Source organism: Alosa pseudoharengus, unplaced genomic scaffold (assembly GCF_046254945.1).
Source record: "Alosa pseudoharengus isolate Yale_2024_CS ecotype anadromous, Long Island Sound unplaced genomic scaffold, YU_APseudo_1.1 YU_APseudo_1.1_scf_2, whole genome shotgun sequence".
Lineage (NCBI taxonomy): Eukaryota > Metazoa > Chordata > Actinopteri > Clupeiformes > Clupeidae > Alosa > Alosa pseudoharengus.
The window spans coordinates 38,771,448-38,784,262 of NW_027468663.1; the positions used below are offsets into that span (position 1 = coordinate 38,771,448).

The 12,815-nt window shown below is 41.6% G+C and overlaps 1 protein-coding gene across 2 annotated transcripts; it reads left to right on the forward strand.

The window, feature by feature from the left end:
* The first annotated feature begins 1,012 nt into the window (after nucleotides 1-1,012).
* pkd2 (polycystic kidney disease 2) lies at nucleotides 1,013-12,036 on the forward strand. 2 transcript variants are annotated; one of them, XM_076294935.1, is made up of 15 exons: nucleotides 1,013-1,931; nucleotides 2,017-2,130; nucleotides 2,910-3,043; nucleotides 3,643-3,893; nucleotides 4,125-4,349; nucleotides 4,644-4,872; nucleotides 5,326-5,493; nucleotides 6,873-7,054; nucleotides 7,427-7,547; nucleotides 7,651-7,749; nucleotides 7,945-8,066; nucleotides 8,180-8,297; nucleotides 8,625-8,788; nucleotides 9,306-9,453; nucleotides 10,443-12,036. In XM_076294935.1, exons 1-15 carry the CDS (start codon nucleotides 1,481-1,483, stop codon nucleotides 10,656-10,658), a joined length of 2,742 nt encoding a protein of 913 aa, XP_076151050.1. In that variant the 5' UTR covers nucleotides 1,013-1,480; the 3' UTR covers nucleotides 10,659-12,036. The 2 variants fall into 2 exon arrangements, with proteins under 2 accessions (XP_076151050.1, XP_076151051.1); XM_076294936.1 differs by having other exon boundaries at nucleotides 8,628-8,788.
* The last annotated feature ends 779 nt before the right edge of the window (nucleotides 12,037-12,815 follow it).

Consider the following 12,815-nt stretch of genomic DNA (forward strand, 5'->3'; position numbering starts at 1 on the left):
GCTACATTTCAAAGGCTTTCTTTCTTTCTGTCTTTCTTTCTTTCTGTTTTTGTTAACTTGTGGAATAGTGTAATATTTTTAGTTAACTTCTCAGTTGAAGTGAATTAATATAACCTTTACACATTTGTTGAACCATGGTACTAATAAAAACTACAGGATAGTAAGAGCTGAAATGTTGCTTCATTTATCCAATTTCCACCACTATGGAAAACGTGGGCCGGTCTTGGGCCTGAAACTCCCGGGCTGAAAAGTGGCCCCACTCCGGCCCTGTACGGCAGTATGACTCCAAAATCATTTTCAAGTTTGCTGATGACACAGCAGTAGTTGGCCTCATTTCTAAGAACAATGAGCAGGCTTACTAGAATTGAGACAGCAACCTACTCCTAAATGTTACCAAGATCTAAAAAGCATTAGTTCATAACATAAGTCATTAGTGTGTTGAACCAGTTGTCATAATCTGTCATAATAGCTTTTGTATGTCTCCTGATTTGATATCCTAAATTATTCTCAGGTGCATCTTGATTAATGAATGAGAATGTGATAGTGATCTAGGTCTACAATGTTGCATGCCAAATTGGCAAACAGAGAGCACAGAGCTCAACCTAATGTTAAAATTTCTGACAATGCAACAACGAATAGGCTAGCCTACATGAATTCCAGCCTAATGCATTGCTGTAATTTTGTATTTTGGAAAGGGATTGGCTGTATGCGACGGCCTTTAAATAAAAGTGTTGCCGATAGCAACAGTTCACACAACAGAGGAACACACACACAGCTTTGATGTTTCATCGCGTCTTGTTTTGTTTTTCCTACAAACACTGTGCAATATTGACACTAACTGTAACTTTATTTTTCGAATCTTAAAGTAGCCTAGACCAATCAAACCGCACATTGACAATTCACTGAAACAAAATAGCATTTAGGCTGAAAAATGAGGTTTCTGAATTTTCCAGAGGTTCATGCCACTGTGGCTGTGACGCAATGGAGTCTAATGTAATTTGATTCCCTAACAAATGAGATTCACCGATTTGGGGGAACAACTGGGAACAAGATGGCTGTCTGGAAACGAAGAATTTGTTTGGCTTCTTTGTAAGAATCAGTTATTGTTTTGGGATTGTAGATAACAAAACATAGATTATTTGACCGGGCAGTTTGTTAGGCCTATGTTTGTGCCAGTTACGCAGTTGCGAAGACGCTTCAAGAATCTCCAAAAACTTAAGTTGCATTTAGCCTATAGGTTGTTTCATGCGTAGCCTACTCTATGAAAAGCTGTTCATACAGTGAAGTAGACGGTTATAGACAAACGGGATTGCTATAATTGTTTTGAGTAGGAGTTCACATGCATTTGCGTGTAAAAACTTTTTTGTAAATTGTTCGCTGTAAGCGTGGGTTGGGGAGTCCACTCCAGTTAATCTAGCTACTTAGTACCAACATTCGGTGACAACCTAAATGTTCAGACTGCACTAATAGGCTACTAAGTATGAGTTCCCCGCGAATCAAGACTAATCAGTCACAAAATCAGAGCGTCCGACCAACAGCGGACGCTGTGGGTGTATCTTTGCCGCATAGACTGGATTCAAGCGAGGGTATTGAGATGGAAAGAATCCATCATCAGAACTTAGACCCTGGAGCTACCCCGGGGACGCCATCGCCCCCCACCTCAAGCTCAAGGCAAGCCTGGAGCCGTGACAACCCAGGGTTCGAGCCCGAAGAGGAGATGATGGAATCGGACTGGCCGCCAGCGAGTCCTGGCCGAAGGTCCGTCTCCACGGGTTCGAGTAGCAGTGGGAGCAGCGGCCTTGGAAGCTTCACCGGGGGTAGCAGTACGCGGATACATAGGGGACTTTACCCAACACCTCCTGTGGATCTCCCTCAACAGGAGAGACATGATCATCGTAGTTGCGGAAAGAGGATCCTTGAGAAAATAAGAAGTAGGCTACATCCCAGCTGTTTATTTACCAAACTCAATTGTGATATCTCAGTGCTTTCATAGGCTATGACACGTTTCCATTCCAGTTCTGTGGGGCACACGGCTTTTAGAGGACAGCGACAGTAGCAGAGAGAGATACCTGAAAAATGTTCTCCGCGAGATGATCACCTACATCGTCTTCCTCATCACTCTGTGCATTTGTAAGTGATCATACTCCGTTACATTAGTGTTCTTATGGGGGTGGAGAGCAAAATGAAGGGGGGGGGAAAGCCTACTAAGTTGCATCACAGTGGAAGAAAATAATGGAATGACAAGCTGTCAATTAAAATAGATTTATTCTAATTCTGTCAATTTTATGTTGCTTCCAGTGGAACGTGGAAGGATGTGTAGTGAAGTGATAAATAGGCTACTTTGTTTGAGGGAAGACAAAGGCTTGGGATGAATTCATTTGTGTTCAAAAAGTCCCTTCTTATTCAGCCAGGAAAACCAGAAATTGTTTTGCACAATGCCTCATCCTGAGACCATACAGTAGAAGACCGTTGGAGTCATCAGGCTCTCCTGGTCTATCTTCTGCTCTTTCTCCATGCTGCCCTCTCTGTTTGGAAGAAATTCATGAATGCGGAAAAAAGGCTGAGAGCCAAAGCTGTTTATGGGTAGCTCAGGAAGTCATTTCCTGACTTGAGGGCCTACACACTGAGAAAGAGGAATGCCTTAGGACCACTGGAAAAGGGTACTACAGTATACTAGAAAAGGGTAGGCCTGGAATTAAGATTCCCCGTAGCATAATTCTGTAGGCCATTTAAAAGAAGTATTCAAAGTTCTACTTTTAGAACTCCTTGATGGAAAGACTTTAACGGAATCCTTTAAAGGGTTCTTCTGCTGGTATCTTACTGCATGTTCTGCTGTTAATAAGTCAATGCAGTTTTTGTGTTGACCTAAGCAATAAGCCTGGCTAATGGTTTTGAAATGTTTTCTGTAGTGACATATGGGATGGTGAGCACCAACATGTACTATTACACCAAAGTCATGTCTCAACTGTTCCTGGACACACCAATAACCAATGGAGATCCAACCTCATTTAAAACCATATCTTCCATGGATGACTTCTGGAAGGTAATCATTTTTACATTCACTTTTCTGATGAAGTAGTGCACAAGTGTAGATGTTTGCTATTTCACAGTAGTTTACAGCTGATTGTTTTATAGAAAATAAGAAATGTTTAATCACATTTGAGATCTAAAAAAAGTAACCGAATATCTCTGTAAAGAATATACTAAACTAAGGATTTCCAATGAAGGCAAAGTAAATCTGGTTATACATACTGATCAAGTGCACAAATGTATCCAAGAGCAGGGAATGGGAATTAGTGGTAGTAAAAGTAGTAAAAATGTTGGTATATCTGAAAATGCTACACAGTTCTAGAACTAGTTATAACACGGTTTACATACTTTATATAAATGTATGTATTTTGATACTTTTATTCTGTGCCATACATTGTAATATCAATGGGTTGCATGTTTGTGTATATGTTTATAGAAACTAAGCATGTTAAAGTAAAAATATAAATATATATCACCCAAGTTTTCATAGCTTTGATTTCATTTTAGGCCCCCGTCTTTGCTTATAATAGAGTAATTAGTCTGAAGTAATTGGTAATTGAGTAATTGTAGTCTTTTTAGTGTTGTACAACTGAAAGCCTGTGGTCTCTCCAGTATGCAGAAGGGCCCTTTCTCAATGGCATGTACTGGGAAGTGTGGTACAACAACAAGACCCTTCAGGAGAACCAAAGCCTCATTTACTACGAGAATCTCCTGCTTGGGGTCCCACGTCTTCGACAGGTCAAAGTTAGAAATGAATCTTGCACTGTCCATGAAGACTTGAGGGACAAGGTCCAGGACTGCTACAGCATGTACTCTCCTACCAATGAAGAAAAAGCAGCATTCGGGCTCAAGAAGGGCACACCGTATGTATACTGAAGGCAGAGGCCAAGTGTCATTTAATGCAATGTAGAGTGAACAGCAGTACAGGTGTTACTCATTGTTTGACCTTATATTTCAGCCTGCACCAGGTACAGTATGGTTTGTGCAGTCTTGGATACTGTAATACTCTGTGCAAGCAATACATAGCAGGTTTGTTGATGGAAACTCCATTAGCAGGGAGAAGCTGATGTGCGCATGCCTGTGTGTGCTTTCAGGTGGGTGTACTCAGACGGGAGCAGCCTGGGAGGAGGCAGCCACTGGGGGGAAGTGGCCACCTACGGTGCGGGTGGGTACTACCAGGACCTGTCCCGAGGCCGAGATGAATCAGCCAATCAGCTGCAAGTGCTGAAGAACAATCTCTGGTTGGACCGTGGCACCAGAGCAGTGTTTTTGGACTTCTCTGTCTACAATGGAAACATCAATCTTTTCTGCATTGTCAGGTACCCAGATTGATAAATTGATATAATTTCACTGATTTCATCAAACGTTTGTTGCCTTCACCTTTAATTATGAAGACCCAGTTACACTTGCACACACATTACTCACACACACACACACACACACACACACACACACACAGACACACACATAGTTACTTTGAAATAGTATAGTGTACTTTAACACTGTACAAATTAAAAATGGCGTAATTGCCACATGAACTGATTAATGAGCTAATGCATTCATCATTATTCATCACTAACCTCCATGGCATGATTGCTCCATTTGATTCCCAGGCTAGTGGTTGAGTTTCCAGCGACAGGGGGTGCCATAACCTCCTGGCAGTTCCAGACGGTGCGTCTTATCCGCTACGTGTCCAGCTGGGACTGCTTTGTGGGGCTGTGTGAGGTGGCCTTCTGCTTCTTCGTGCTCTACTATCTTGTGGAGGAGGCGCTGGAGATTCGCCTGCACCGCCTGCACTACTTCAAAAACCTGTGGAACTGCCTGGACGTCCTCCTCATCATAGTGGGCACTTTTCTAAGATATCCATGCCAGTTGTGCTATCACCTCATGTAGATGTCTATAGGCAAAGGTGAAATGAGTATTCATAGATACCATAGCCCGAGGGCTAAACTGTGTGACGATCACTTCACTGAAAACTGCACACAGAAACTCGCTGGTTTACGCTTTGATAGATCAGAGAATTGTCATCAGCAGGTACACCCTGTGTACCTACACATATGGTTTTTAAAACCTCTTAGATAAGGTCCATCCAGGGGTCCTTTTGAGGGAGTAAACATTGTGATCAATGTTGGAATGAGGAGAGTTAGTTATACCGTTTTATGTCTATGAGTTCTGGAAATGCTAACATGTTATTTTAGCCTTATCTTTGAATGTGTGATTTAAGGACTCTGAAGGACTCCCAACGTGCAATTTGCAATGCTTCATCCTCTCCTCTGCCCTCTTCTCCATCTCCAGTTGTGTGTCCCAGCCTGCATCATGAACATTTGCAGGACAGCCATGGTGAACAGCAACCTCAAGTATCTCCTGGACCACACCTCCCATCCTAATTTTGTGACCCTAGCGCAACTCCAGGTGCAGTTCAATAACCTGGCGGCTATCATCGTTTTCTTGGCTTGGGTGAAGGTGAGATTAAAACGAACATTACATTCCAAAATATTTTATGTCTGAAACTTATCAATGCTTACCAAACTAAGTTACTTAAAATTAGGGCTGCTCGATTTGGGGAAAATATCTAATTGTGATTTTTTCTGACAGATATTACAGAAGTGCCATAGTTAATTAGGTTGAAATGAATATAAAAGTCAGAAATGTGAACTGTTCACGATTATTTGTATTATTTGTGTTATTTGTATTTGGGTCATTCCACGTCAATTCAACCAGGGCCCACACACTTAGGTCTCAAAAAATTCTGAAAAAATTACCAGGTGTACCTATGTTACCCAGGAGACACACTGTAAAATTACTCTTATGTAAGATCAATACTTTCCAAGATACAGCTAGTTTTACAGGGGGAGGGGGTGTCGATTTTGTTCGGCCTCTTTTTTTTGTCAAAGTTCACAAGCCCACAGCGCAAGAACTAAACCATGTAGGAGGCTCAAATGTTGCATGCTGGTACATAAATAGGAATAGTATGTAGCAAAATCTTCACGTTTGCTCTGGATAATCTTGCATGGTCATAGCTGTCCCTCAAAGTTGATACAAATTTTATTGGAGTTTTTGGCTGGGCTCTGTTTAAACCTTCAGAAGACATATTTGTACTCAACATAGGCTCTTGATTTATTTTCCTTACTGAGATAAGTAGAAACACTCTCACAAAAAACAATGAACAGAAAATAAATTCCTTCAGGGTCTGAACAGCAGACCTTACAAGTCTAAAAAATCATTTTGGTTCTCATTTTCAGAGCACCTAAACACCTTGTGAGAATATACAAAGATTTTTTAAATATTTTTTTCTTTATTCTCCATGATCTTTTCTTTTTAAAAACACCAATTTGACTTGTCTTATGCAAATCTTTCTTTTTCACTATCCACCCTGAACATTGGCAAAATACATACATTAACACGCATACACAAGAGGACAGCGATGTAAAGGAAATAGAAAAACTGAAAGTGCTTCTGAAGTTCATCCCTAATTAGAACTTCAGACACCTGTGGAGGTGGCAACTCAAATACTGAGGAGCTTGCTTTGTAAGTTCTACATATATAAATTACTTTACCATCAATTTCTTCTCTAGCAATACTTTTTTTACAATATCAAAGTGCGTGGGCCCTGGTTGAACTGACGTGGAATGACCCATTTGTTGTTTTGCAATTTGGTAATTGCGTTGGTTCCTATTGCGATTACGATTAAGATTGCGATAATCGTGCAGCCCTACTTAAAATGCTCTTACAAGGCAACAAATAAGCTATTTAGGTTAAATGTAGTGGAGCGGGTGAGTGGTTGTTCCAAACACCAGACTGACATGTTTCTATTTTTCCTCAACTGAACCTCCTCTCACCAGCTCTTCAAGTTCATTAACTTCAACAAGACTATGAGCCAGTTGTCCACCACTATGTCCCGCTGTGCCAAGGACCTCATAGGTTTCGCCATCATGTTCTTCATCATTTTCCTTGCTTATGCCCAGTTGGGTTATCTGGTGTTTGGGACCCAAGTAGATGACTTCAGTACCTTTCAAGCATGCATGTGAGTTATTTTTTATTATTATTAGTTGGTTTTAACATAAGCCATGGTGTTTGTGTTATTTATTTGTTTGCTTGTTTGTGCGTTATTATACACACACACCTCAGGTAATTACTTGCATAACCCTCAAGCGCTTATTTTAAGCTCAGAAGGGCCTTAACCTTGTTATGTGGTGACACAATTTATTTATTAGAGTAAAACAGAGGCGCAATTTGAGAAAGTGTGTTGTTTAAATATTAAAAGCTAAAGAATAATTCAGATTTGAACTCACATGGCCTGGTGTTTTGAGGATGATGTTCCAATGATAACCAGTGTATGATGACCTATTTCCCATGTGTGATAAAAGGTTAACCACCAGTGTGCTTTGATGTCCAGATTCACACAGTTCCGCATCCTTCTGGGAGATTTCGACTTCTCAGAGATCGAAGAGGCTAATGGGATTCTTGGACCACTTTACTTCAGCTCGTTTGTCTTCTTCATGTTCTTCATCTTACTGGTAAAAGAGTTGCGCTGAAGCCCCATGGCTGGCTGTGATGACTACATTAAAAAACACACCTTCCTGCTTGAATTATTAATCTGTTCTCTGTTTTTTGTCTTAGAACATGTTTTTGGCCATCATCAATGACACTTATTCTGAAGTTAAAACAGACATGTCCCAGCAACGGTCTGAGATGGAGATGAGTGACCTCATCAAGAAGGTATGGCAGCTTTTTCGTCTAGAGTGTAGGCCAAGAAAGACAAAGAGAGACAGAGTTTTCCACATTAAGTGGATAACATTATGGTCTTTCACAACTTAAAAATGGTAAAATTGAGCTTATGAACATAATGTTATATAAATACAGTATTTAAGTGAGCAGCGTTAAGTGTAGTTTTCTTCTGGCGCTTGTTGTCAGGGTTACAACAAAGCCATGGTGAAACTGCGGCTGAAGAAGACCACTGTGGATGACATTTCAGACAGTCTGCGCCAGGCAGGGGGGAAGCTCAACTTCGATGAGCTCCGCCAGGACCTCAAAGGGTGACTACAGCCATGCCTGAACTAAACTCCACAATGCTCTTAATGCAGACATGTGAGCCCTTTGTTGACGTGTTGAGTGCAGTAATGAGTGTGTGAGTGACTGTTTCACGCAGGAAGGGACACACGGACGCTGAGATTGAGGCCATCTTTGCCAAGTATGACCTCGACGGGGACCAGGAGCTGACTGAGCATGAGCACCAGCAGATGAGAGACGACCTGGAGAAAGAGAGAGTGCGTGACGAACAGTGTCGGGTGACCGGTTGAGTGAGAGAATGAGTAGAGCTAGAGGTTTAGAGAGACATACATGTAGAAGTAAAGGTGTAGAAATAAAGGTGAAGATGTGCATGCATGCACTCATTGTTTCCTGCACAAGGAAAATACTCACAAATGCACATCTACACACACACACACAGACAGACAGATGGCTCAAGTGTTTCTTGGTATGTATACGGTACTCACTGTTAGGTGCTCAGTGTCATTCATTCACACACACACACACACACACACACACACACACACACACACTCAGATACTCAGTGTCTCTTGCACACACGCCAGGAGGACTTGGATCTGGAGCGGAGCACGCTGCCCAGGCCAATGAGTGGGCGGAGCTTCTCCCGTAGCCAGGACGACTCAGAGGAGGACGACGACGAAGACAGTGGCCACAGTTCTCGTCGCCGTGGGAGCAGCTCTGGAGGCGTGTCCTATGAGGAGTTCCAAGTGTACGTATCCTAGAGCCAATACCTTTTAAGATTCCAAACTCGCTGTAGTACTGATGAACTTGAAAAATTCAAAATCAAGTCTCTTAGTGACGTCTAAGTCTTTCAATAAAAGTCAGACCAGTTCAGTTGAGATATTTGACTCTCAGTACCCAAATGTTTTTAACATTTAAGCTTCACCTTTATGCACATATTTACATGGGCCTTGTCACTCATGACATTCAGCATAGACATTGTAGTATACACACTATATACACAGTAAAAGCAGCAAGAACTGTGGGAATGATTATGTCTATTTTATTTCAAGTTTCAGTTTGAAGTGTCTTAATGCAGCAGTTCTTGTTTAGTCATTTGGGGCATTTCCCCTTTTCCCAGAATTTGGTACCTCAACCTCCCTCTGCACCAAAATATATCATAGTAATATGTTATATAAAATAATATACCGTGGGGTATCCCGATCTGAATATTTGTTATTCATACATGAACTATGACTCTAATCTGTTTTCCTCCAATCCCTCAGATTGGTGCGGAGGGTGGACCGCATGGAGCATTCCATTGGTAGTATCGTGTCGAAGATCGATGCCGTCATTGTGAAGCTGGAGGCCATGGAGCGCGCCAAGCTGAAGAGGAAGGACGTGCTGGGCAGACTGCTGGACGGAATGACAGAGGTCAGGACAGGCCAGGCCGCCCAGCTGTGTCAACTGCTCAGAGCCGTGTGGCGCTAACTCAGAGTGGCGCTAACTCAGAGCAGTGTGGTGCTAATTCAGAGCAGTGTGGCGAGTAGAGTGGCGCTAACTCAGAGCAGTGTGGCGAGTAGAGTGGCGCTAACTCAGAGCAGAGTGGCGCTAACTCAGAGCAGAGTGGCGCTAACTCAGAGCAGTGTGGCACTAACTCAGACCAGTGTGGCACTAACTCAGACCAGTGTGGCGCTAACTCAGACCAGTGTGGTGCTAACTCAGAGCAGTGTGCCACTAGTCTGGAACACTGTATGTAGGCACATATAGAGTATCTTGATCAGGTGACTGTAACTAAACACTTGTCTGTTGTTCAAGGTGTGATGTGAAAACATTTATAGTCCTCAATCACAAAACTATGGGCAGTCACTTATCATAAGACTTCTCCTGGCTAGTTTCCTGTATGTGGATTATGCCTAGTCCTAGGCTAAAAGCTTCTTTAAAGGTTGTATCAGCGATTTCAGGCCCAAAAAAGGCCCAAACATAAATGATCACATTCATCTAATCTTTCCTAACGATCCACTAGCTGCCTGCCCCATAAGCAGGCCGTCAAAAAAACACGTCTCTGTAGGCAGCCTAGGCTCCGAGATCTGTACACAAAAACAATTGCTACCAGCAAGTGTTGCCAACCACTCAAAGGCAAAATAGTGTTCCAACCAATAATCGACAAGATGTGCGTTTAGGATAGTTTCAATTGCACGGGAGGGAGGGGGAGGGAGTAGCTGGCTAGCTCTCTGTTTTGTTTGAACATCAACAGAAGTGACGTTACCCCGTCATCGCTGATACAACCTTTAAGTGAAGATGGTCACGCTCATTTAGACGAGCAGCATGTATGGGAACCTTGCCCTTCATTGATTTGTCAGATTTGTCGCACCTTCTGTTTTTCACTGCAAGCCCTAAGATCTCTCTCGTTTCCCGGTCAGGATGAGCGCGCAGGCAGGGACCCCGAGCAGCACCGAGAGCAGATGGAGAGACTGGTGAGGGAGGAACTGGAACGCTGGGAGTCAGACGATACCATATCCCAGGTCAGTCATCAGCAAGGCACTCCCATTGGTCCAGGAGCTCAGCACCGGCCACGCAGTGCCCGCCCCTCTTCCTCGTTGTCCACTGAGGGCACTGACGCCCAGGGCAACGTGTGAGACCCCCCCCCCCCCTTGCGTTGCATAATGTTCAATGTTTTCAAAAAAGTGATGCTGGACCAAATGAAAGAAGTAACTCTATAATACTGCAGTAATCAGGACCAAGAGAAAGAGAATTCAATTCAAATGTATGGTCATTCTCCTGCTTTGCCAGGTCTGTATGTGAAGATGGCCATTGACAGCCCATTCCCACCCTTAGAATGCCATTTGTTGTTAGTGTCTGATCAATTTTTAAGATACATTTCTTGGTCTTTAGCATCTATCAGTGAAAAAAAATCCTTTCATTATATTGGTCTGAAGGCTAATCACGAGTTTGCATTCTTCACCGTCACTTGATTTGACTAGGATAAAAGGGACATAGATGTACATGATAGAGTACAAATATTTCTTTAGTCAAGCTTGCATTGCATGCCTAGGCCTACCTGTTAGACAAAACTTGTATGTGCAATTTGAGTAAAACATTTCCTTTCTGTGCTTAATCTTATGAAGGAATTATGCATGTGTGCACTGCTGTGCAATACAGAATAGAGGGCAGCGCTACCAATAGTGTTATTACACAATAATGAAGGATGCAGTATTACATTATTATCACAAGATAATAAGCAACTTGCACATCAACATACTCAACATCAGCAAGCACTGAAGACATGGTGTGAAAGTTGAGGAGGACCATTTGAAGGCTTCATTAGCCTCTACAGAGAAACAGTCTGTTGTTGATCACACACACGGTTACACTCAGTATAGCATGTGTGTACTGTATAAAGCTTATGAAGCACAATTACATTCCATATGTATATGACATGGTGAAGTGCAAGGATGGTTTGGACCCGAACAGATTTTACTGAATGGTTGGGTGCAAGTCCATATCCTGACAGTGCCAGAGTTTGTTATGATGAATTAAAGGGAAACAGAACGTCTACATAATTTTCACCTGCCTTCCTGTTGTGTCAGCCAAGAGCACGAGCATTGTTGTTTATTTTATCAATGAATAGATCTGCAGGTACACAATATTGAATTCACTGTTCACTTTTATATTTAACGTACACAGATGTGTGGCACATTTGGTATGGCATGATATATATATATATATATATATATATATATATATATATATTATATATATACACACAGTATATATATAAGCTTGGTCATAGTTAACTCTCTTATACGTATATGAGCACATATGGTACATATTGTAAGTTGAAACAAACTTCGATTTGGAGTGCATCTTAGGTTCATGGGAAGCCCATGTGTAAATGACGGTACAATTTTGTACTTTGTGGAATTGATGTTTGGAGCTCAAGTGTGTTTTATACAATTCCCTGACATTATATTGAGAATGTGTTGATATTCACAATAAAATCTTGTAGAAAGACAATTTTGCGTCGTGATTTTTCTTCATGCAGCTCAGGGGTTCAAACTTCAAACTGATTCCTATTGTTGATCATTTACGTGTGTTCTCAGGACTGGAACAGCCACGTGGGAATAGGATTTCAGTTTAAATCTCTGGATTTGGCTTTCAACAGCAACGGTGTGAAATGTGTGTGCAGACCATGAGATCGTGTTATGATAATCTGCTGACTGATGTTTGTTGATGTGGATTAAAACTGATTAAGAGAGATTAGACTGCAGGACAGGGTGGTGTGACACCTTTGGATCTTGGGTCAGGAACATGCTGACCTTTGATGGCAATGGGCCCCGTAATGTGAACTTCCTTGAGCCCTTAATTATCCTGTCCATATTTGGCACACTTTAAAGATGTGTTAAAAACAAACATGCTGCATATTGCTACTAATAGCTTCTAACCTACATCTTCATGCAACAAAGACCTATTCCGGGTTAGTCTTTTTGGCAAGTCTGGAAGCAATGCTACTCAGTCAAAATAGTAAAACTTAACTTTAAAGAGATGGCAGAGCACACAAGGTAAAAAGAGAACTTAAATAAAGATTTCAGAAAATCCTGAATACAAAATGCACTTCAATTTGACAAAGGAACAACTGTAACAAAATATGCAGAAAACAGAAAAATTATTTTCAATATAAAAGGCACTTTGATTTGCTTTATATACATACATTATTCAGATCAATGTTTTTAAATATTTTGCTAACATTTGGCATAGAACCAGAACAAAAAGCATATTGATTTGTAAAGATAAAT